A 25067-nucleotide genomic window follows, 5' to 3' on the forward strand; every position below is an offset into this window, starting at 1 on the left:
ATTGATATGTCTATATGTGCTTGTTGTCTTTGTGACTCTTGCTAATATGTTTGTTTGCTTAGCTGTAGGGGGTGAAACAAACCCATACCGGTTGAAAGACCCTGAAGGAGTCGGAAGGGACTCAAGGGTGAAATAGACCTCTTACATGTTTCAGTATGATATATATGATTGATGTATGGTATGTGGTGTTTGAGGAACTCACTAAACTTTGTGCTTACGATTTAAGTTTATGTTTAAAGTACTTCCAATTCGAAGGGGAAGGGTCTGACCCGATCGCAATGCATCCACCCGTGTTTCTGCAATTTTTATGATTTTGAGATTTGTACTCTGATAACTATTTTCACATCGGCATACTTTGATGGTTTGATGGGCTTGGTTGATTTCAAAATGAAATATTTACAAATGGATGTTACAAAAATTAATTTAGTTCATGTGATCCTAATTCAACAACCATATTCATCTTAATTCCATTTTAGACGTATAATATACCAAAATAAATGTATTATCGAGAAGGACATAAGTACATAACCGTTTATACATTTCAATAACATGTAGGGTCTACATTCTTGTTAAAAAATAGCAAAAACCAATTTTAAAAAAAACAAAAATAAATTTTGGGGATGGAGTCTCAAGGAATTTAGATGAATCCATTTGTGAAAACGATATTCATAACTTGAGCTCGTGATTAATGATGACAACTATCGCAATAAAATTGAAAAGATACAGACAACTATCGCAATAAAGCAGATGTGATAACCTATTGGATTATCATGGTGAAAATGATACATGTTCATAGGTCCAAAACTTAGAAAAAACCATGACTATAGTATTATTGAAAATAATGGTGGTGACAAAGTTGAAGAAGATACGATGCATTTGAAACCAATTACTGAAGTAATTATCGCATTTAGAACTCTTCACAACTTTTTTTAGTGCAGTTCGACAACACAACACCAAAAAAATTGGATGCAATAAAAAGTTTAGAGATCAACTTTAAACTTGTAAGAAAAATCAAACATTACTAGAATTATATTTAGTTAAATTGTCTAGGTTATGTTTGAGTAAGTTTTTTTATGAGATCCTATATTTACATAGAGGTATTTTGAATATATGTTACTGTTAATTTTTTATGGGAAGTGATTTGTACACAACAAATTTTTGTCATACACAATAATTTATGCATTATAGAGTTGTACAATACAACACTTTAAAGCATAAATTGTTGTGTATGGAGAAAAAATGTTGTGTACAAATCAGTTCCATTTTTTATTGGTTACGTCAAAGAAAATCTTAAAAATTTATTAATTTACTGCATATCAATAAATAGAGGTTCTTCTATATTTGTTAACAAATGTTTAGTGATATGCAAATTGATGGTTGAGTTATCCAATGATAAAATGAACAATCTATATTACGTTTATTTAAATCCAGGACTTTAAATAAAATAAGCACGATTATCATCTTCCATTTCTATATTTAGTCAATGACCATTTTAGAAAACTATTATATCTAGAAAATAAATACAGGTAGAGCGTTTCCAATTGTCAACTTATAAAACATACATTGGTGTCATACAATGCATATTTTGATTATGTTTGATTTTGTTTCCATCGTGTGTAGTGTTTTTTTTTGTTTTAAAATGATAATTCCAAAAAAAAAAAATGATTGATCATTTTGTGATAAGCCCCTTCTATTTTGGCATTTTAATGATTAACCTTTAAGATTAAGATTTTAGTTCTTTTTCTGTACTTATCAAACTTAACAAACACATAATATAAAATTCTAAGCTATCTATAAATGTTTTTTTTTCCTACACTTTACACCAAAAATGACTTAGGAATTAATTAAATCATAACTTTTTACAAACTTATCATCATTTATCTATTTTCTTCTATTACTATGGTCAAATTTTCAACTACCTTTTCATTATCATTTATTTGTTCTAAGGAAAAAACAGGACAAAATATGTCCAATGTCAAGTTGTCAACCTTACCACCTTTCAAGATCATAAAAAAACGCCATTAACACTACAAAAAACATACCAAAACTATCAAACCCCAAATCTTTTTTTCTACATTCACCATCAAAACAACCAAAAAAACCATGGTTTTCAATCACAAAAACCCTCTTTATGAACACATTTTTCCACACTAGTTTGGGTAAAGACTACGAATGCCATTTGAAGCAAGATGATTAGGTATTGTATGACCTAATCCAGCAGTGTATCTTATCCCTCCATTTATCATCTTTGAGCCTAAAAGATTCCCATCATGTGAAAACCCTTGAGAAACTCGATTTGGGATCCCAAAACTATTCAAATTATCAAATCTTTGATGATGGTTTAATCCAACCGGATACCCATTTCCTACACACAAAGATTCATTATTGTTATACCCGAAGCATTGAATTCGTTCTTCCCCTTGATGCCCATGATAGTTGCCTCTTTCAAGTTTCAAACTTGTGTCATTTGATCTTGAGTTTGGTAAAACCATTGGTAAAGTCAAATAAGAAGAAGTAACAATATGATCTGGGGTGTTAGTAAAGATCGGTTTTTTACCACAAGAATCTATCAAGATTGGATTTTTTGATATGGGTTCTTTTATTTCTTCATTGTTAACATGTTCTTGAGGGTGATCTATACCCTTCTTCGGTTTTTCTTGAGTGGTCTTCCTTTTTCTTGACCGAGGTTTCTGGTTCTGGTTCTGATTCTGGTTCTGGTTTTGATTTTGATTTTGATTTTGGTTTTGGTTTTGGTTTTGGTTCTTTCCAATTTCCTTTTTCTTTCTTGATCTTGAAGACGATTTCGGTTTCATGATTTGATTCATTTCTTTCTTCATTTTATCAAACATGGTCTCTCTTGCAACTCTAAGATCATCCAAGATTGATTCGGTAAAGATCCTAAATTCATCTGAAACCGTCATTTGGCTTAAAAACTTACTCTTTTTCTTTCTACTACTATTGTCTTTCTTCTTTATGTTAGAAGATGCACAAGAATCTTTCTTTGATTTTGTCTTCACTTCTCTTTTGTTTTTCTTTTCCTTTTTTGGTGTGTCACGGATTCTTTTTGGCTTTTTTTCAACTTGAAAAGTTTCACTCACTCGATCGATTTCAGGAGAAACCAAATTAGGAACCAATAGAAGTTTTTCTTGAGTATGGCCCACATCAGAATTTGATTTTGAATCATCGCTAGAGGAATCAACGTTCCTTCTAAATCCCCAAATTTGTTCAAATTTCTGATTTTCATCCATTTTCTTGATCTGGGTACTTTAGAATTCAATATGTCTACGCGAATCTTGATCCAACTTGTGTGAAATTAACTTTTTAAATAGATTTTCTTGCAACAGATGTTTCGTACACCATTAAAGAACCTCCATGAGAGCTTGAATCAACCTTCAATCAAAGAACCATTCACAAACAAATAAACTTCTCACAAAAAAATTAAAACAAAAATTCACCTCCACCCCTAATATTCTAGAAAATCAGAATATGACACAACATTCTTTGTTTGCAACCCCAGATATTTGATATGCTGATCTAGTTGTCAATGTTTGTCTTCAAATAAATTTTTATATGTTACAATTAAGATCATTTAACACTGAATTACGGACTTTTTACATGGAATTTGAAGAAACAAGACACAAGTTTGAAAATTTTCAACATTGTGAAGTAGAACACTCTAACTCATATATTTCATTTTCATGCCATAAAGATTCGGCTAGTTGACCAGTTTTAAGTCAAACTATTGCTAAAAAAGGAACTCTTTGGGCATAAAACAGAACAATCAACCAAAAAGAGAAGGACCCAAATACCCAACATCAAACCCTAAAGATAATCAAAATGTCAATGTAATTGTTTTGAGTATGAACCCTATGAGCAATCAAGCCCAAATTGCGTAAAATCATAACAAACAAAATATACAAGAATCATATTGCATTAAAACCTACAAACCCCTCTTAAAAATGAGTAACAATGCAAGATATCATCATACCTTCATAACAAAGAAGATGAAAAAAGGATCAATCTTTATTCAAGAAACAGAATTTCATCTTTCGCTTTCTGCATCAATTTCCTTGAAAACATTTGGTTTCTAGGGTTTTCTTTATATGGAATTTGTAAGAAACTTTGTTGTTGAAATGGTTTTGTGTTGTCCAGTGGTCTATATAGTATATAATACGAAACACGAGGGAAAGAGAGCAGAAAGTAAACACGAAGGGGAGTGAAGATGTTTCCTGAAGTGGAATTCCATTAAATGTTATTAAATAATTTTCTTGATTTTGATTACAAGAAAGTTCTTTCTTTTAGCTATAAGGTTTTATCACTAACATGTTTTTTTCTATAAATTATTACAATAAATGTCGGTTTAATGAAAGTAGATATCTTTCACTTTCTTCATGCAAATTGCAAGATAAACCATCCTCTTGTGACCATATTATATAAAAAAATACAATATTAATTTAATGCTAACACAATATTAATCTTAGTCTAGTAATTTTAATCATGCAAAACATAATTATATCATATACAAGATATTTTAGAACATATAGATTTCAGCCATAAGTTGTGTGACTATTTTTCAACCTAATATATGTTTAGTATGCTTTTTCTAATAGTTGTTTCCAACTTTACCCTTGTCTTATTTGCTTGTAGAAGTAAACAAGGTGATAGATTATATATTTTCCAATTTTGTTTAGATATATACAGCTAAAGGGAATCGATGATTGATTATGTATATATGTTAGGAATTGATATGGTAATCACGAACAATTTTGTGAAATTTGATTAATACATATGAAACACGTGAGAGTATGATCTTTTTAGTTTTGCTAAAAACATTACATAATATTAATATTAATTAATATAGAGTACAAAATCTAGTATATTCAAAATATTGCTGGCATTTTACTATTTACTTCATACATGATTAGTCATGAAATATGTTTGATGTGAACTATCCAATAACGAGGTTTACCATGTTTTTTTCATATAGTAATAGTCCAAGCCAATGTTACCAATACATTTGAACATTTAAGAATTATTTAATGTAAAAGATTATATGCGACAATTTCAATTATGTATGAATATGTTAATTTAATTTATAAATAAGTGTAAAACTTGAATTAAAAAAAAAAACCCTAGCTACATGGGTTGATTGGGCCAAATCTAAGGTGATTTATTATATTGGGCTTGTTTTTATTCTAAAAACATTTTTCTTTATCCCAAATAGGTTATTATGTGAAAATATATTAAATATCTATAAAAATTAAATAAGAACAAAAGGTGTTTGTGTTGCCTTTCTGAATCAAAGTAATATCTATTTACGTCATTACTCAATATATCACATCATATAAAAGTATAAAACCATGTATTAAGGAAACTTATAAAGGGATAAATTATTCCGAAACGAAATTTAAGGTAAATGAGGAGTGAAGAGTTGGATTGTTACGAAACAATTCTAATTGAGTAGTAAAGAGTTAAAACATTTAGCCTTTGGGGTAAAACTTTGATTAAATAAAGTTTAGTGTCCCAATTGAAAATATGGTTTTCTAACTCTCAAAAGTCAATCAAGATCACAATGTTACGAATGGAACTATAGAAAACACATTAACATTGCATGAATGATGAAACTAATTGCCAAATCGATAATTTTTATAATAACCTGATTTTACTAAATATTACAAACACTAAAAATCCAAAAGTGGATGGATGAATATTATTACTCTAGAGATACAAAAATTTCTTCTAAAGCTATTCAAATCCTAGTTGCCAATTCTAACCTCTCATATAAATTACACAAAAAAGAAAGAAAATCCACTACAACTACAACTACAACTGACTAACATAAACATCTTTGACTTTTCTCTATCTTAACTTCTCAAGATCATTAAAAATCGTGGAAATTTTCAATCTTTTTAGAGAACCCAAGATACCCTTTTGAAAATCATGCACGTGACATTGGAGAAAACGGAGGGTTGACCAAAAAAGAAGGCGGGAATTCGTTCTTGACTGGTTTTCTTTTGTCTTCTTCTACCACAGCCTCAATCAAATGTTTGACTTCATCTTCAACAAAGACTCTCAAAGAATCACATTGCAACATTTCTCGATTTTTATCATGATCAACAAGAATCGATGTTTCTGTAGTGTGCAAGATAGCAACACATATCGAAAATGCTTGTAGTGAGGTCAACTGCTCATGAAAGTCAACTGCATATTGCCCTTCGTCGGTCAACTTCATGGTCAATGCTGGTGTGTTCTCTTTACTTCCCTGTGTCATAATATGATCCCAAAAAAGATAGTTAAAAATAGTCCCTTTTTTCAATCGAGAAAAGAGATAGTCTACAGGTTGACTTTTGAGGTCAAACTTCCTGTTTTCAAGATTCAAAATTAACAATCTTTTTTAATCTTTAATGTGACTCATTCACAAAATTCTTCCATTTACGATCATTTAACATAGTGAGAAAGTGAGAAAGCCATATAGAAAATTAAAAGCACCCTTTTTTTATCAATCAAGATTCAAGAAAAGAGATACAGTCCAAAGGTTGACTTTTGAAGTCAAACTTTCACCTTTCAGGATTCTAAAATTAACAATCTTTTTCGACCTTCAATGTGATTTATTCTCTTCAATCAATTTAAAATCATTCTAATAAGAGTCAACAATATAACTTGAAAAAAAAAAAAAAAAAAAAAAGCTTTACCTTTATAAAAAGTTTGACTGGATGTTTACAAGCTTCCTCTTTCTGAAGACTAAAGTTGCTAAGAACAACAAGAGGGCACCCCATATCCCACCCTCCACACTCACACCCTCCACCTAATCGCCACCTGTCAAGCAACGGTGAGGGCCCACGACTTTCGCCACTTGGCAACCCATGATTGGCTGAAGGGATCACAACACTCACTTTTGCAGATTCATTCTTATTCATATCGCATTTCAAGCTTTCTCTTTTCTCAGATGATGGAAATTGCACAACAATGGCTGCTGTTTCAAGATCCAAATGCAAATCACCAACAAAATTTTCATTTGTTGACTTGTTTGACTTGCAAGTTATTCCCTCAAGATCATACAACACAAATTCATTGACCATGGAGTTATCAAAAGCTCCTGTGTTAACTAATTCTGTACATAAATAACACGAAACCCGCATCTTGCCAACTGTTTTTGTAAGATCTTTATTTTTATTATCTTTAAATTCATTGATTTTTCGTCTATTTTGAGTAGTGTGAAAGGTGTATACCCAATCACAACCATTTCCCACTTTTGATGTTTTTCCCACCAAAACATCGTTTGAATTCTTTAATGAAAACTCAAAATAAGGCATCTGATTCTCGTTTTCCACCTTCAAAACCCCATTTAAACAAGAAGATGATACAATCGAGCCACAAGAATCACAATCAGCATATGAAATATCATGTATTAATGATTTTTGTAAAGTAATGTTCTTTGATCCAGCTGATGTGGCTTCATCATGTTCTTTGGTGCTAAATCCTAAAGGACTTTTCTGGGATTTTGACTTCACAAATGGGTCAAACATCTTTTTTAAAGGACTGAAACGATTCTTGGGATTTTTAGAAGGTGAATGGGGTAATTGTAATTCCAATCTTGAAGATAAAGATTTGTTCAAAGGGGTACATAAAGGATGCTGTTGTTGTTGATCTTCTTGTTTCTTGATTGGATTTATAGAATTTTCCAAAAATGACCTCGAAAGAGAGCCTAACAAGGCATCATCTTCTTCTGAATCACATAAGGAACCGAATAATTCGAAGGGTAAAGGAGTGGAATTTCTTGAAAATTCAATCTTTTTTCTACCTTCAGTTTCTTTCTCACTTATTTTACTTATTTCTTTTGAACTTTGATATACAGAACCCCTTTTGAGTGTTGCATTGACCCCCGTTGACCGTGTTGACCGATCATCACGACATGATTGACTTCGGTATCGATGTAAATTTATCTCTGTAAATTCCTTGTTTTGAGTTATAATTACTTTCTTTCTAACTTTTTTCTTTTCGGTTTTTGAATGATTGGGAGATAAAAGAACAGTTTTAGGACTTCCTTCTACCACACAATACTTCTCAAAATCCAGCTCTAAATCTTGAGCCATCTATTGATTTATGATCTAGAAAAAAAAAACAAAAACAAAAAACAAAACTCAAATAACAATTTAATGTGGAAAAAAAAAAGATGAACAAAACAGAGCAAAATCATGAAAAGTACTTAACCACTTTGCTAACATTGAGGATGAATTGCTACTTTCTCAAGTTTCAAAGCACAGTAATTAACGTTTTGATTTATCTACACTCAAAGAAAAAGCGTAAAGAACTTACACTTGGCAGAGCAACATATGATAAGCAATGCATGTGGCTTTAGCAATTCGAAAAAAGAAAAAGAAAAAGATTAAGAACCCTAATTTCAATTCCAAGAAACAGAAACTCCAAATCAAAATTCAAAAACCAGATTAACAACTCTCTCAGACAAATTATCAAACAGGTGGTAGACATAATAATGATAATAATAACAGTAAAAATAAACAAGCATGGATGATAAAAATATGATTTAAAAAAAAAAGTAGATATCTTTATACTTACTCTTGCATTTGAAGCCAGACGAAGCACAAATGATTGTTGAGGGAAAAGGCAGAGCCCCACCAGTGAACGGATCTCAATGACGTGATTCCAAAGCATTCAAAACACAAAAATCCCTTAAACAAACTAAAAACCATATCTTTAAATCTCTTGAGCTCAATCTTCTTCGCAAATTAGACATTGTTATCTCAAACCCAACAAATTAAATGGCGATAACTTCGGTCACTCTTCAAATTGTCAAGCTTTGAAGTTTGAAGCATACCCATTTTCAGAAACTTAGATAAGATCCCAGAAGCGCGAGTACATTGTGGAAAAATAGACCTGGGTAGTGGGTAAAACAACGAGAAAACAACAATGGCTTGCAATTATTCAAGCAACAGAAAAGCACAAAAAGAGAATTGGAGAGAGAGAGAGAAAGGAGTTGCAGTGAGAGGGGTGCTATTGCTTACTGTTAATTTTACCCTTCTCTCTCTCTCCCTCTCTCTTTTTATATATGTTTATTGTATTATACACGCACATGTGTGCGTATCACAGATTCACAGTTTTTCATATTTCTGTGAAATGAATAATAAGAGTGAGAGTGAGACGCCATGCTTTGTGGTTATGTCCGCCAAAACCCAAAAGCATCTTGTTTCCTTTGACCCAAGATTCATCATTTTTCCCCTTTATAAGTTTGGGTAAATGCTCAATTCTATGCCCTATGAATTCAGAAATATGAAAATGAACCCCTGCTTAATGCTTATTAACAAACTTAAAAAGAAAAAAAAATAATATATAAAAGCATTTAATTTTTTTTTCTCCACAGTTAATTATCAACTAAGAAGTCCTCTTGTCCCTCCTTTTAAAAAGGGCTTGACTCGGTGCGGTTAAATGATATTACTAAGATGTTTTTTGAGACTGTATTTTTCATAATATGATTGTTTGTCTAGTTATTCAGAAACTCGATTGTTTTTGGTTTCTTTTCATTTAAGTAGGACTTTTGGGATATTTTGGTTAGTCAATCTTTTTTATAGAGTAGTAATAAATTCAAGGGTAGAGAAATTAGTTGGGTGGATTGGCTTTATAATCGTATGTTAGTTTTTTGATCACTTGTTTTTCTGATTCTTTATTTCGTTTTTTGTTTAGTTCTTTGCTAACGTTTTCTTAATAAAGTTTGTGTCGTTCAATTTTTTTTTTTTATATATCTAGCAAATTTATGAATCCATAACCTTTTTTGTTTTGCCGTTCAAAAAAATAAAAATAAATAAATACATAACTCTTTTGTTTTAGACAAAACTGCAAAAAAGGTCCCTGTGGTTTCTCATTTTATGTGGTTACAGTCTAAACGTTTAAAAAGTTGCAGATATGGTCATTTTCAACAAGTTTTGTTGCGGTTTTGGTCCCTCATCCGTTAGTTGGCTGTTAACTTCTTTAAAATGACAATTTTACCCTTAGGAACCATTTTCGCAGTTTTGTCTTTTACCATACTATAAGGACCATTTTTGCATACATTCTTTTTTATTTTATTGAATTATTATATATTAATAGATATTATTTTTATAATATAATATTATATATTAATAAATATTCTTTTATTGGATTATTAATTTATTTTAGTTGATTTCGTTTAACTTTTTTTTTGTTGGAGTAATTCTTTTTTATTGAATTATTATATATCAATACATATAGTTTTTAATAATTAATATTTATATCATAATAAATATTATATTATTGGATTATTAATTTATTTTAGTTAATTTTTGTAATTCCTTTTTTTAATTATTTTTCATTGGATTATTACTTTTATTTATTATTTTATTCATATATTAAATATTTTTTTTATTATTAATTTATTTTAGTTAATTCTATTTTTAAATTTTTTTTGTCGAGGTAATTATTTTATATTGAATTATTATAAATCAGTACATATAGTTTTTAATATATAATATTTATATCATAATAAATATTATATTATGGGATTATTATATATAACAAAACATTATTTTTTTGGATTATTAATTTCTTTTTTGTTGGAGCAATTATTTTTTATTAGAATATTATATATCAATAAATATTAATTTTAATATATAATATTTATATTATAATAAATAATACATTATTAGATTATTAATTTTTGTAATTTCTTTTTTGTTTTTTTGAATTATTAAATTATTGAATTATTACTTTTAAATTTATTATTTTTTTTAAGATAATAAATATTATCGTATTGGATTTTTATTTTATTTTTAATGTATACTATTAATTATTTTTAATTTTATTAGCACTACAAAGTTGCCGAAATACATAAAAGTATCACTTATCATCGTCAAAAATTGGCAGGATCGCCTCCAAACACCTACATCGGAGGTTCAATAGATACCCTACCCTATTCCACTCAGCGTTGCTGGTAGCCACCTGCGACAACCTCTTCATAATCCACTGGAATCCTTCATATCCCACATATTGCACAACAAACCCCTATAACAATTATAAGTGGTGGTGATGACCGAGTGATGGTGGTGATATTTTCCTTATGGTTTCTCATTATAAGCTACATGAAATGAAGGTGTTTGGAAGTGATCCTAACGATTTCGATGATGAGAGACGACGATTTTGCGTATCCCACGATTTGTGGTGGAACCAATAAAATTAACAAGAAGTATTATTATAAATTAAAAATAAATTAATAATCCAATAAAATAATATTTAGTATATGAAGAAAATAATAAATTAAATGTAAACATCCAATAAAAATAGTTTAAAAAAAGAAATTACAAAATTAACTGCAAGAAAATAATAAACCAATAATCTAATATTTATTATGATATAAATATTATATACTAAAAACTATATGTACTGATTTATAATAATTCAATAAAAAATTACTTCGACAAAAAAAAATTAAAATAGAATTAACTAAAATAAATTAATAATCCAAATAAAACAATATTTAGTATATGAATAAAATAATAAATTAAAAGTAATAATCCAATAAAAATAATTAAAAAAAAGGAATTACAAAAATTAACTAAAAAAATTAATAATCCAATAATATAATATTTATTATGATATAAATATTATTTATTAAAAACTATATGTATTGATGTATAATAATTCAATAAAAAATAATTATTCGAACAAAAAAAAATTAATAATCCAATAAAAGAATATTTATTAATATATAATATTATATATTAAAAACGAGATTTTTTATTTATTTATTTTATTTTATTTTATTTTTATTTTTTTAGTTAATTCAAGCTCCAAAAATAATATTTAAAAAAAGAATTTTTGGATTTTTTCATTTATTTTGCATTTTAAAATTATTTTTAGATTTGGTCTCACGGTCTCACAAAATTAGAATGGTCTCAAATGAACCTGAAGCTATATATATATATATATATATATATATATATATATATATATATATATATATATATATATATATATATATATAAAAGACACGTATTATTTTCTTCCAATATGTTTCATACATGTGAACTATATATATATATATATATATATATATATATATATATATATATATATAAAAGCAAGCTATTGTATTTTATATTGTTGAACTATAATCTAATTCATTTTCTTTTGTTTAAAAGATAATTTGCCTAGATTAAAATAACGAAAGAAATACAAAATATAGATTCAAGACATTGTTAATAAAATCATCATTATTTCTTCAAATAAGTCCACAAACATCTTTCTAGAACAAAATAATTGATTAGCCATATAAAACAAATAAATATATATGTATATTTTACCATTATTACTAATTGTTTTTGCATGGTACACATGAGTGAAGTCATAATCCGGATTGTGTCATTTTAAGTTGGTTAGTTGGACTATAATCGCAATTTATATTTTTATTATACTGTAGTTGAGATATCAGAGAAAATACTAATTAAATGATAAGTAAAATCCAAGTTAAAAAATTATAATTGTGACTGATATTTATAATGCTTTAGTTTTTAATGTTGTTATCTCTTATTCAACAACTCAAATGTCATATAATTATAGTTTATGACTTACAATTTGTAAACATTGATGTCACTTGTGCAAACTAGTAGCAAAATATACATGTCTATAAGTGTAGAGATTTTTTTGTGTTAAAAAGAAGAAAAAACATCATAAATGGTCCCTATGTTTTCCCCAAATCTGAAGTTTAGTCATATTGGTTTAAAAACTTTTGATGATTGGTCATTATTGCTAACTCCGTTACGTTTTGTTTGTTAACTGAAAGGTATTTTTGTCATTTCACTAACAAGGGACCATTTATGATGTTTTCATTTATTTATTTTTTTAAATAAAAAAAAAAACAATATGCAAAGGGTCTCTCTTACGAAGTTCCCACACACATACCTAAACTTCTACTTCCCTTTTTCATTATCTAGTATCTTCTCTCATTTTCTTCGATCTAAGCTAACATCTATGGTAACAAACAATAATGACATGAAAAGTGAATTTGAAGAAGCATTTGACCAACAGAACGGATGATTTCTTCTCTGAATTTATATGTGGTCTTTCTTTCTTCCGGATGGGTTTTTTTCTTCATTTGAATTTATATGCTATCTCTAATATCCAAATGAGGAGCGAATCTTCCAGCAGCAATAACTCTACCATAGTTCATGCAATCGAATATTTCAGTGGTTGGCTACAGGAGGATGTGTTTGACAAAAAATGTCAATACAATATTTGCTATTTGCTTCACTATTGCTTGGATCTGCTACTCTTGCCCTAGTTTGTGCTAATAGCCTTAGTTTTTCTTCTTCATCATCTAAATTTTAGTCCAGTCCTAATCTTGCAATTCAGTGACAATCAGATGAAATATTCATCATTTTAGAGCCTAGAAGGTCATCAAAAAGATGAATGGACTCTCATTTCGGATTATGTGTTTGAAGAGAGATTGGACACAAAAAAAAATGGAGAACGATCCTTCCAGTAATGCCCAACATGTTGAAGAACCAGCCGTTTCCTTAGCCTTGCAATCGATACTTGGATTTGCCCTAGAAATCGTAAATTGAAAAAGGGGTAGTTTGATTGTGTACTTCATACAATACGTTTAGGAGTGAAACACGATTTGATGACATTATTATCGTTGAGCAAATTCTAGTAAGCTAAGCCATTGATTTCCAAGGCTATGTGAGTTCGTAATTAATGGTAATTAAAGAACTAGGGTTTAAAGAACTCAAAGGCGGCGTCGCCTACATGAATGGATTCGACAAAGAAGGTCACCCCGTGTGCTACAATGCTTATGCCATCTTCGAAGAAGACAAAATGTTACAGAAGTTTCTTCGATTGAGAGTTCAAGTTCTTGAAAGAGGAATCAAGATGATTTAATTCAATCATGGAGGTGTTAATTCGATGATTTAAGTCACTGATCTTAACGATATGCCCAAAAGAGACCTTCGTGTTGCTTCAAATCACATCCTCTATGTGTGTATGTGTGATGTGTTATAATTTACTGGAAGAAGATGAAGTAAACGTGTACATGTGGGTATATGCCTATACGGTGTGTGCAGAAAGAGACCCTTTGCATAGTGGTGTTCGTTTGGATGGATCGGTTTGATCCGATCCAATCAAGTAAATCCAAATTGATTTCGGTTTTCAAAATATGGATCCGAATTGTCCAAACTAAATTCAAATCCAATCTGATCCGATCCAATTACAATTCGGTTGGATCGGTTTTTATAATTCGGTTTTCAAAAACTGAAACATTTTAAAACGACATATAATTATAATATTACTCAACTTTACACAAGAAGCAAAAACAAATTATTTAGTTGTGATTTGAAATTTATAAACACCTAATAAGAAGATATATTATAGTTAAATATTTTATAGATACAAAAATTTCGAGAGAAAATGAATATTAATGTTTTTTTTTTATCAGATGAAACATTTTGAACCTATTTGAAAAAATAAATTACAAAATTAATAAATAATTATAGATATATATTATAAATAGATAAATAATAAATGTTTATTCCGTTTTTTTAGACTATTCGGTTCTTATTTTATAAACCAAACCAATCCGAAATCCAAAATACTAATTCGGTTTTGTTGAAAACCAATCCAAAAATCAAAATATCCGAACCAAATAGTCCAATCCAAATTGTCCAGTTTGATAATTCGATTTTATCTGAATAGTGAACAACCCTACCTTTGCATATTGTTTTTTTTCTTTTTTAAAAAAAATGAGAACATCATAAATGGCCCTTGCTAGTGAAATGACGAAAATACCCTTCAGTTAACGGACAAAACTTAACGGAGTTAGCAATAAGGACCAATTGTCAAAAATTTTGAAAGCACAGAGACCATTTATGACGTTTTTAAACCACAAGGACTAAACTTTAGATTTTAGGAAACCACATGGATCATTTATGATGTTTTTTCTAAAAAGAATTAAGATCTATTTGTAAAAAAGATAAAAATATAATAAACTATTGAGATTAAAATGCTATAAAATGAGTTAAATTTGTAGAATAATAATCACTTAAAAAAAACATTTTCAAACTCTCAGGGAAGTAAACTGACAATCTTTATACCTAGATGGTTGAATATGAAAATAAGCAATGAAGGCAAGTTTAAAATTTTTAATTGCAAAGTTGCTTTTTTGCTCCCTTCAATGATGCTAGGATTTTAGGACCGCAAAACTTGTTAAAATAACAATTACCCTTGTGGTTCGAGCAATATAAAAGGTTAGTTTCGTTAATTTATAAATCCAATATCCAAATATCACTTGGAGAAAGATCATAACTTGTATATTTAGTTGGAATTGCTTTAAGAACAATTGTGCTAGATATATTTCTATATATTATATGAGAACAAAGTAATATACTAAAAATATTAAGAATTTATTTTATTGAAAATAATCTAGTTATAAAGTACGAACACATCAATATTTTTATATTTTAAAAAATATTCTATAACTGTTCAATCCAACATAACCGAGTCCAATAAATTTACAAATACCTAAGATTTAAATTAGTTTCAGTTCCCCACTTTACAAATAGCTAATAAGATTTAAATAAAAACATCAAAGATTTAAGCAATATTCAACCATTCGAAGTATAAAGCTTGAAATTGATTGCGATATCGGTGGCGTAGACTTTTATAATAAAACGGAGCAATCAGATGTTGTCACATCTTATACACAATCATCGTCTACACTCTCTCTTGTAACTTGTTAGGTTGTCTTTTAGCAAGAAAAGAAATAATAAGAAGTGTATGATTGGAACAAGAACAACATCAGAGGTAACAATTATCAAATAAAGAACAAAAATAATCATAATCAGTTTAGGGATTAAGTTTTGGTTCTATTTAGTTTTTGTACATGTCGTTCAACTTGTTTGCTGCAATGCTTCGTCTCTCATCATTTATGTGAAGCTTCTTTTGATTTTGTAATTAGGTTGTTTCCTCGTATGGGGGCCGAAGATATGAACGATATATGGAGGAGATTGCTTGTGGTCGGGGACGGTGTGGGTCCAAAGATGGACGATACTCATGATAGAGTGCGAGCATTGTATAGGGACCGAAGATAAGGACGATGGACATAACTATAGGATTTTGATTGAGGATGAGGCTGGAGAAGATGACTAGTGGTAGGTGGAGGCAATGTCGGTGGTTGGAAACGAATGTTCTTAAACAATGATGTAAGGAATGAGACATTAAACGATGAAGTAAAGAAGATATATGCATGACCCACATAAGTCTATCATAATAATCTCTATTCTAATAAATGAATAGGTTAATTTTCCTATTGACAAATGTCATTATATTAGAACTTCTCATTAATATTTATGTCACATATCATGTCACTTGTCAACATATTAATTATCAATTTTAAATTTTAAATTTTCCATCCTAATTACATTAAATTTTAAATTTTAAATTTTTTCATTTTATTTATATTAAACTAATAACATTAGAGTAAAAAAATAAAATAAAATTAATAAAAATTATAAAGTGATATAACTTCACGTATTTATTTAAATCAACGATTATAATTTTATATAACTAAAAAAATTATCTCTTAAGTAATAATTTATTTAAAATAATTGATTAATAATTTTGATTTTTAAATATATAAATTTAATTAATTTTATAATCGTGGTTATAACATGTTATAACCTTAATGATAATAATAATTAAAAGAAAATATACGAGGGTGGGAAATCTTTTCAACTTAGCATGTCTTAACAACGGAATAAATAAACCACAATTGAATGTAGGGACCAAATCAACATATGTTTTTTGTTTTGGTTCTTTTAGACCAATAATGCAAATTTGAAATTTTTTTGGACATATTTATAGTGTTTTACAAACTACAAGGACCAGTTTTGCTAGTTTACTCAACTTTTTGGGTTTGGCCGCACAATCGCTGCTGAGACTTTGGGAGACGACGCCGACACAAGTTCTCTCTCTCTCTCTCTCTCTCTCGTTCAGACTCCGGTGAAATCGACAACCGTTGAAGCCTTCACCCTGCTGCCATCGACCATCGCTGCCGCCTGCCGCCGTAGACTGTCGTCATCATCTCCGACGACCTGACTTCATCTCCGGTAATACATTCTGATTTTCTGATTACTGATTTTGTGTTAATAAGCTGTGTGATTTCTGATTTTGAGTTGATAACAGGCTATCAATTGTACATGGTTAAAATTTCATTAGCGACTTACTTACTATGCTAAAATGTGTTAGCCAAACACCCTTAAATGTTTCTACATTCAACTGTTAGGGTTTATCGAAAAGATACATATAGCAAACAAGACAATCCATGCCTTGTTCACTTACTGCTTTCAAGATTCAAAAGTAACAATCTAGTTTCCAACTATTTCATTGTGCTCATTAGGATCCAGTCCACCATAGTTACATAAAACTATAGAGACATGGGCAAGAAAGGATCCTCCACTGCAATTTCTGGACCTCAAATGTCAGTCACAATCAGAGAAGCTTCAACAGGGAAGAAACAAACAAATGCTAAATCTTCATTAAAACTACAACATATAAAGAATCTTGCAATGTGGGCCACTCATGATGCATCCATACCTTCATTGGGTGCCTTTTTTAGTCACCATTTTGCTGCTTCTTCTGAGGCTTTGGCAACACCAGTTGATCCATCCTTGTTTATTTGTCAAAGGTACTCTCTTTTTTCTCACAATACTATGAAGGGCAATTTGGTCATATCTTGTGTTCTTAATGGAACCTGATGTAACCATTTGATTCTTGTGTAGATGTGAAACTATACTTCATCCTGGCTACAATTGTACAATCCGAATTGAAAAAAACAAGCAAAAAGCTCGACACAAAGGCAAGAAAGCTTCTCATTATCCTCAAAACAACATTGTCTACACTTGTCATTTTTGTATGCACAAAAATATGAAAAGAGGCACTCCAAGAAACACAAATCCACCAAAACCCAAACCAAACACTATACTAGATCCACTGGGGTCTACTGACAAGGGTAAAATGGGTATTTTAGTAAAAAACGACTCTGATCCAGCAATTCCAACATTGACATTGTTGGAGTCCAAGAAGAAGAGGAATAGGTCAGGGGATAAGAAGAAAGTGGCAAATGATCAAAATGCAGAAAAATCAGTGAATGCATCTACTAATAGAAAAAGAAGAAAATCTTGGACTAGTTTGAAGGAGATTGCTGAAAATAATGACAATGATAATCGCCTGAAGTTGATGAACATAACAATCCCATTTTCAATGGAGTAAAGATTTTATTTATTTATTTTTTATGTTTAATTGATAATGATGTTTCGAATTATTATTTGGTCCATGAGTTTGTTAACTGGGCATACAATTAAAAAATAAATGATCTAAAGAGCAAATTATGTCTTATGACATTAACCTTTTATGATAATAGAATAACATAGTGTCACAATCCACCGAGTTCAAGGTGTCATGAAAGATTAGCACCAAAAGATAGGTAGAGCTTTATTGATCAAAGAAAATCGTATTTACAATGAAAGGAAAAGGAAAACTTATAAATATGAAATAATTAGGGTATAGTTATATAAGGAAGGGAAAACTACAATAAAGTCCATATGTATTGCCCGTATGATTGATTTAGCCCATATATATATATATATATATATATATATATATATATATATATATATATATATATATATATATATATATATATATATATATATATATATATATATATTTTGCAATTTAGTCCTAAATACTTGTAAACGTAATCAAAACGGGATATTTAATAGGTTAGCCGGTATCTAACTGATGTGGCAGCTTCCGTGGAAGTCATCATGTTAAATAACATCCTACGTGCCATTTAAGAGGGCTAAATCATTGAATCGAGCTCGTCTTCTTCATTCTCCGGTCAAAGGAGCGAACGATTAGGGCAAATTGGCAACAGGAAATCGATGTCGAGTTCGTCAAGCACCAACATCAGAATGTGCTATTGTGGAGATAGGGTTGGAATGTGGACATCATAGACTCGAAAGAATCCACGTCGGAGGTTTTTTGGTTGCCCAAATTACATGGTATAGAATCTTCAAATCTCACTCAAATTCTTCTAATCCTCTAAATTTCCTATTTTTCTATATTAAAAACATGCATCTTGCTATGTTATGTAGGATGAAGAGGACTGTGGGTATTTTCGTTGGATTGACCCACCACTATTGAATAAGTGGTATAAAGAAAGAATGTATGAGTTAGGAGTTGTTGCTAATGGGGGTGTAGCTATTCCTTTCAATAACCCTGTTAATGAAGGTGAAATACCTGTTAATGGCCCTATTGCCGCTGTGAATGTTGATGTCCCTATTGCCCCTGTGAATGCTCTTGAACCTGATAATCAAATTGCAATGCGTGACAATACACATGTGCCTAGTAATGAATTTGGATTCTGCAAGTGGATGATGGTTTGTTTCGTTTGTTTCATTGTAGGGATGATGTATGCTTAGTTTAGTGTAAGTTGTAGGGTATTATGGTATGGTAGGGATGATGTAATCTTTTGGTTTGTTATCATGATGTAATGGATAAATGTTCTTGTGGATCATGTAATGTTTTGGTTAATGAAATGGCAATATGTTATTATGGTTTGCATAAATGGTGTACACTTGACAAATATAACCATGATTTAACAATTGGTGTTGAATTTGGGACTAAAATGATCACCATTGACAACAAACCAATAAAGCTCCAAATCTGGGACACAGTTTGTCTCCTTTTCTTCTATACCTTATTCCCTTGTTACATTTATTATAACAAGAAATCTTAAAAAATCTCTTCTTTTTTCTTTATCTATTTGTTAGGTTGGTCAAGAATCATTTAGATCAATAACAAGATCTTACTACAGAGGTGCTGCTGGTGCCCTTCTTGGTTTGCATAAATGGTGTACACTTATCAAATATAACCATGAAGTATGCACATTTGTGGCTAAAATAATTAAACAACAAACTCCAATATGTCATTACCAACCATGTTAAGGGCATTCACAATGTTTCAATGTGTTTACAAAAGATGTACAAAATATGGTTATCAGTAATTTAAGGGCATTCACAAAAGATATACAAAAGTAGCATTCACAAAAGATGCACAAAAGTAGCATTCACAAAAGATGTACCAAAATACCCTTACTACCCTTAACACCCTAACACCCTAATCCAACTCCAATGCTGAATTTGAAGAAGTCCCAACACATCCCATCTTCTTCAGCTTGGTTTTAACAATCCTCTCAGAGGGCCTTCTTCTTTTCACAATCCTAAGGTGTACTGGTAATTCATGGGTGTCATTAATGCCTTCTTCTTCTTCCTCACTTTCTGGTTGTGTCTCAGGGATAATTTCTTCAGCCCCATCTTGTGTCTCAGTCTGAGGTGGATACTCCTCTTCCTATAAAACATCAAACAATTAATAACATAAATGAATGTAAACGTTAAGGTAATATAGAGGGTTTACCATAGACATAGGAAGAACTTGTTCAATAGTGTCATTGTAATCATTGAGTTGTTTCATATGTGAATCTGTCAGACTAAGTGACTTTTTAATTTTTTCAGTTGAATACCCTGATAGTTTTAAATCTTGCATTGCCTTCCATAAATGGACTAAATATTTTTCAGGAATAGTGTCATCCTCATTTTCAACTCCACCGCCTTCAACTTCAGCCACTCCACCACCTTCAATTCCAACAGATGTCTTACTGCCCCTACCACCTCTTTTACTACCCTTACCACCTCTCTTACTACCGCTACCACCTCTGTTAGCCACTACATCACCTGTGTTACCCACCGCACCACCTCTATTACCCCCTCTACCACCTCTACTACCCCTTGCACCACCTCTACTAACTCTGACACCATCTCTTACACCACCTCTAGTCCAATGACTGATATCAGGATCCAATCTTGGTCTACCCATTTTTTTTTCTTGGGTTTGGGTTCTGGTGTGACCTTGGGATTCTTACAGGATGCCTTGTTATGTCCCCTTTGAAGACAATTTTTGCATTGGACTGTCCTTCCTATTCCAGTAACCTTCATCTTATTTTGGGAGTATTTGTCTTGAGATTCAGTGGCATGCCTCTTTCTTTTCAGAGTTGGTCTCCCTGGCATTCTTCTAGCTAAAGGGGGTAGAGGCTTTATGTATGATGTTCTAGGCCATAAATTTCTACCATTCACAAGCAATATATTGTTTGCATATATGGCCTTGAACATGTCCACATTAAACCACTCACTTATGAAATGAACAGGATCTTGTCCAGTGAATAATATTGCACACTATGCATGTACACATGGAATTCCTGAGATATCCCAAAGCCTATAGCTGCACACTCTGCTTTGTAAGTTAACCACGTACCCTTCTAATCCATTCATGGCTTCAAAAATAGATGGTCCACTTGGATTCACATTCCAATTCCTACAATGGCATTACTAAATGAAATCATAACAATGAAATTAGAATAATGATAACAAGGAACAATAAAAATGCTAAGACAAACCTCAAATCCTCTCCAAACTTGTTCATTTTTTTATAGCAGCTGGACAAACCACTAATTCCCACTTTTCTGCCTTTTGTAACATATGGTAGAACCTATCCATCATGTACAACCTAATTTCTTCAAACATTGCTAGAAGGGGTTTCTTTCTAGCATCCAATATGATGACGTTGAAGCAATCTGCAATGCCATTTTCAACTGCCTCACATGCTACATCAGTCCTAAAATATGTCTTGCACCATGTGTGAGGATCTCTTGCGATCAAATGTTCATAAGCATTTGGATTAACCTCTTTTATATCATCCATTTTCCTCAGAAATTCACTTTCTACAGTTGATAAGGAAGCTGCCCAGAACATATTCTTGAACTCCACTCCAGAATAGGTCTTCCTAAAGTTAGCATATATGTGTCTTGCACACTGTCTATGCTCCACATTTGGTAGGATTTCCTTGGTTGCTTCAAGCAATCCCTACAATTTAATGAATACATAAACATATAAGATGATGTTAAGGAAAAATCATAAATATGCTAAGAAATTACAAACCTTATGTTGATCAGAAATTACAGTAAACCCTCCTCCATCTAGCAGATTAAGATCCTCTGTGAGCAGTTCCAGAAACCATTTCCAATTAGCTTTGTTTTCAATGTTAACAACTGCCCAGGCAATTGGATAAACTTGGTTGTTTGCATCCCTCCCTATTGTTGTGAGTAATTCTCCTTTACATGTCCCTTTCAAGAAAGATCCATCTAGACCAATTACCCTACGACACCCTATTTTCCAACCTTCCTTGAACACAAATACATCTTGTGAAAGTATGTTGTTTGATCTAGATTTACAGTGACACCAACTTGGACAGTGCTACCAGGATTTGACCTTAGTAACTCATGGCAATAGTCCCACACCCTAGCATAATGTTCTGTGAGTTTACCATCTATAATGGTCATTGCTCTACACCTTGTTCTGTAATCCTTAGACCAAGACACACCACAATGAAATTTGGTCCTAATTATTGATTGCATCTCCTTACACTTCAAGTTAGGTTTCATTATCAACTCCTTCAAAAAGTGTCTTGCTAGCCATCTGGGACTCAGTAAATTTGAAATATTGAAATTTCTAACACATTTGTGCTCATCGACTAAGGTTTTAATCTGAAAAGACCTTTCTTGAGTCATCCAGGAAGCATGAACTCTGAATGGGCAGGGTTGAGACTTCATCTTAGAACCACATTTGGCAGTTAATCTCACAGTGTCACACTTCGCAAATTTAATGTTATAACCTGACTTAATAGCATAATTAGTGAGACATTGTTGCAACTGATGTGGTGATTCATACCTTTCACCAAGAAGGGGCTTCATCTTATTCCACTTAACTGATGGGTCGTGAATGGGGAAGCCTGCACCAACCGCATCTCCCAAATCAAGATCATTAGCCCCTGATGTGTCATCGATTTCCTCTTCTGAACCAAACCCTTCTTCATCTTCATCAACTAAGTCATTGTCTTCATCGGCTTCATTATCTTCATAATCAGAACTGAAGTTAAGGAAAGCATCCTTGCATCTCTCTTTACACTGTGTCTTGAAATCATCTTCTTCCATTTCCACATATATGTGCTCAGTATCGAGCACCTCCTCATCATCTTCGTATTCTTCAGAGTCGTATTCTTCAGATGACTCATGGTGAACTTCTTCTGATTCGACAGCCATTGGGTTTTACCTTCATTTCTCTCAGTATAACCTTAATTCCTTCGTGTATCACTCTGTAAAAACCCTAACTTTTTCTCTCAATCGATTTACCAGACGTCGAATGCAGTGGAAATGGAGGGGTAAAACTCACTTGTACACATAAGGTGCCACATGCGCATAGTACCAGTGGGATACCGGCTAACCTATTAATTATCTCGTTTTGATTACGTTTACAGGTATTTATGACTAAATTGCAAAATATATATATATATATATATATATATATATATATATATATATATATATATATATATATATATATATAAGAGCTAAATCGATTATACGAGCAATACATAGGGACTTTATTGCAGTTTTCCCTATAAGGAAAAAATTATAAATATAAAATAATTAGGATATATATATATATATATATATATATATATATATATATATATATATATATATATATATATAAGGAAAAACCCACTAAGATGTTCTAATAAAAGCCATAAATGTATTTTAGCAATATGAATTTAAATCCAAGATTTTGAAAATAAATTCTACAATGATTTTTAGCTTTTAAAAAAATAGTAGGAGATGCAAGGTAAGGTTAAAGACTCTCTTTGACATGCTCATTGGAAAATTAAATTTTGTCTAATAAGCTAATACTCCATCCGTCCCAAAAGTATTGTCCACAAATTAAAAACATACAGATTAAGGGAGCATTAATTAAGGAGGACACCCAAGTATCAGCACCGTTGACCAGCTGTACTGAAGACAAATCACTCCAAAGGTTGTTGAGCTCTGAAGTTAGATCTGATTCGTGAAGGCAAGATCAACAATGACTTGTAAAAGAACCTTCCTAAAATCTATCAGCCACAGTATATTTTTTCCTAGTATAAAAAACACAGAGGGAAAGATATTTGGTTTTTATAATTGTTCAATAAAAAATGATTTAGGTTGGCTTTTTAATCTAAGTGAAAGTTTGTGTTTAGTTTGGGTTGTGTTGGGTTAGATTAGATTGTGAACGACGAGTCTAAATAGAAAATGATAATATAATTATATATTGGAAAATGACAATAAAAAGGTATATTTATAAAACTTATGAAAAAACCAAATTAGCTTATACAAATCAAACAAAATGATAGCAAACAAGACGATAAACCAATATATATTGTTTTTGAAACTAAAACCAACAAAACACAGATTTGTTTATAATATATTTATTTTAAGCATGATTTGTTCCTACCATATTATTCAAAATCTTGAATAATTTTTTGTTAAACTAGATGTAAAATATAAGCCATAAATTAGATGTAAAATATAAGCCATGATAATGTAGAAATTAGATGTAAAATATAATCTTACAAACAAAATGGTTTTTGGAACAAGAAATTTACAGTAATTCAATCCGGCGTTGTGGGCCAAAATTTAAAGTAAGGTAGTTTTTTCCTATGTTGGACTTAACTTAGCAATTTTGGATCAAAAGTGGCAATTGTACGAATGAGTTTTTCCAAGAATATTGCCAACTTTAATACAAAATTGACATGCAACGATTCAATAGAAAAGTTAAAATCCAAGTAAATAACAACATAAGTTCATTTTTTAATTTAATATATATATATATATATATATATATATATATATATATATATATATATATATATATATATATATATATATATATATATATATATATATATATATATATATTCATGTAAAACAAGAGCACATTTTAATAGTTATTAATTACAGGACAAAATTGTATCTGTTTTATGCAATGTAGCCACATGTGAAACTCTGCTACTGATTTTTATAATCAACTGTTAATGTTTTACCTTTTACTAGGTTTTGA

At 30.6% G+C, this 25067-nt stretch overlaps 5 protein-coding genes across 6 annotated transcripts; 2 read left to right on the plus strand and 3 right to left on the minus strand.

Moving 5' to 3' along the window:
- Positions 1 to 1908: 1908 nt before the first annotated feature.
- On the minus strand, positions 1909 to 4245 carry LOC111901130 (uncharacterized). The gene is made up of 2 exons (XM_023897009.3): positions 3989 to 4245; positions 1909 to 3390 (listed from the first exon to the last, which is right to left on the minus strand). Exon 2 carries the CDS (start codon positions 3246 to 3248, stop codon positions 2151 to 2153), a length of 1098 nt encoding a protein of 365 aa, XP_023752777.1. The 5' UTR covers positions 3249 to 3390; positions 3989 to 4245; the 3' UTR covers positions 1909 to 2150.
- A 1380-nt stretch (positions 4246 to 5625) lies between these two features.
- On the minus strand, positions 5626 to 9256 carry LOC111901131 (uncharacterized). The gene is made up of 3 exons (XM_023897010.3): positions 8578 to 9256; positions 6693 to 8108; positions 5626 to 6262 (listed from the first exon to the last, which is right to left on the minus strand). The coding sequence occupies exons 2-3, from the start codon at positions 8091 to 8093 to the stop codon at positions 5939 to 5941; spliced, it is 1725 nt and encodes a 574-aa protein (XP_023752778.1). The 5' UTR covers positions 8094 to 8108; positions 8578 to 9256; the 3' UTR covers positions 5626 to 5938.
- A 7661-nt stretch (positions 9257 to 16917) lies between these two features.
- On the plus strand, positions 16918 to 18428 carry LOC111901133 (uncharacterized). Of its 2 annotated transcripts, none has more exons than XM_052764760.1 (3): positions 16918 to 17126; positions 17203 to 17704; positions 17799 to 18428. In XM_052764760.1, exons 2-3 carry the CDS (start codon positions 17454 to 17456, stop codon positions 18286 to 18288), a joined length of 741 nt encoding a protein of 246 aa, XP_052620720.1. In that variant the 5' UTR covers positions 16918 to 17126; positions 17203 to 17453; the 3' UTR covers positions 18289 to 18428. The 2 variants fall into 2 exon arrangements, with proteins under 2 accessions (XP_052620720.1, XP_023752779.1); XM_023897011.3 differs by having other exon boundaries at positions 16919 to 17126; positions 17417 to 17704.
- Positions 18429 to 18765: 337 nt separating this feature from the next.
- On the plus strand, positions 18766 to 19597 carry LOC128126653 (uncharacterized). The gene is made up of 2 exons (XM_052764492.1): positions 18766 to 19082; positions 19176 to 19597. Exons 1-2 carry the CDS (start codon positions 19080 to 19082, stop codon positions 19500 to 19502), a joined length of 330 nt encoding a protein of 109 aa, XP_052620452.1. The 5' UTR covers positions 18766 to 19079; the 3' UTR covers positions 19503 to 19597.
- A 1957-nt stretch (positions 19598 to 21554) lies between these two features.
- Positions 21555 to 23233, minus strand: LOC111901089 (uncharacterized). Its single transcript, XM_023896957.2, has 3 exons — positions 22367 to 23233; positions 22074 to 22316; positions 21555 to 21998 (listed from the first exon to the last, which is right to left on the minus strand). Exons 1-3 carry the CDS (start codon positions 23231 to 23233, stop codon positions 21555 to 21557), a joined length of 1554 nt encoding a protein of 517 aa, XP_023752725.2.
- Positions 23234 to 25067: the final 1834 nt, after the last annotated feature.

The sequence above is a fragment of the Lactuca sativa genome, chromosome 6, assembly GCF_002870075.4.
Source record: "Lactuca sativa cultivar Salinas chromosome 6, Lsat_Salinas_v11, whole genome shotgun sequence".
NCBI classification, from domain to species: domain Eukaryota; kingdom Viridiplantae; phylum Streptophyta; class Magnoliopsida; order Asterales; family Asteraceae; genus Lactuca; species Lactuca sativa.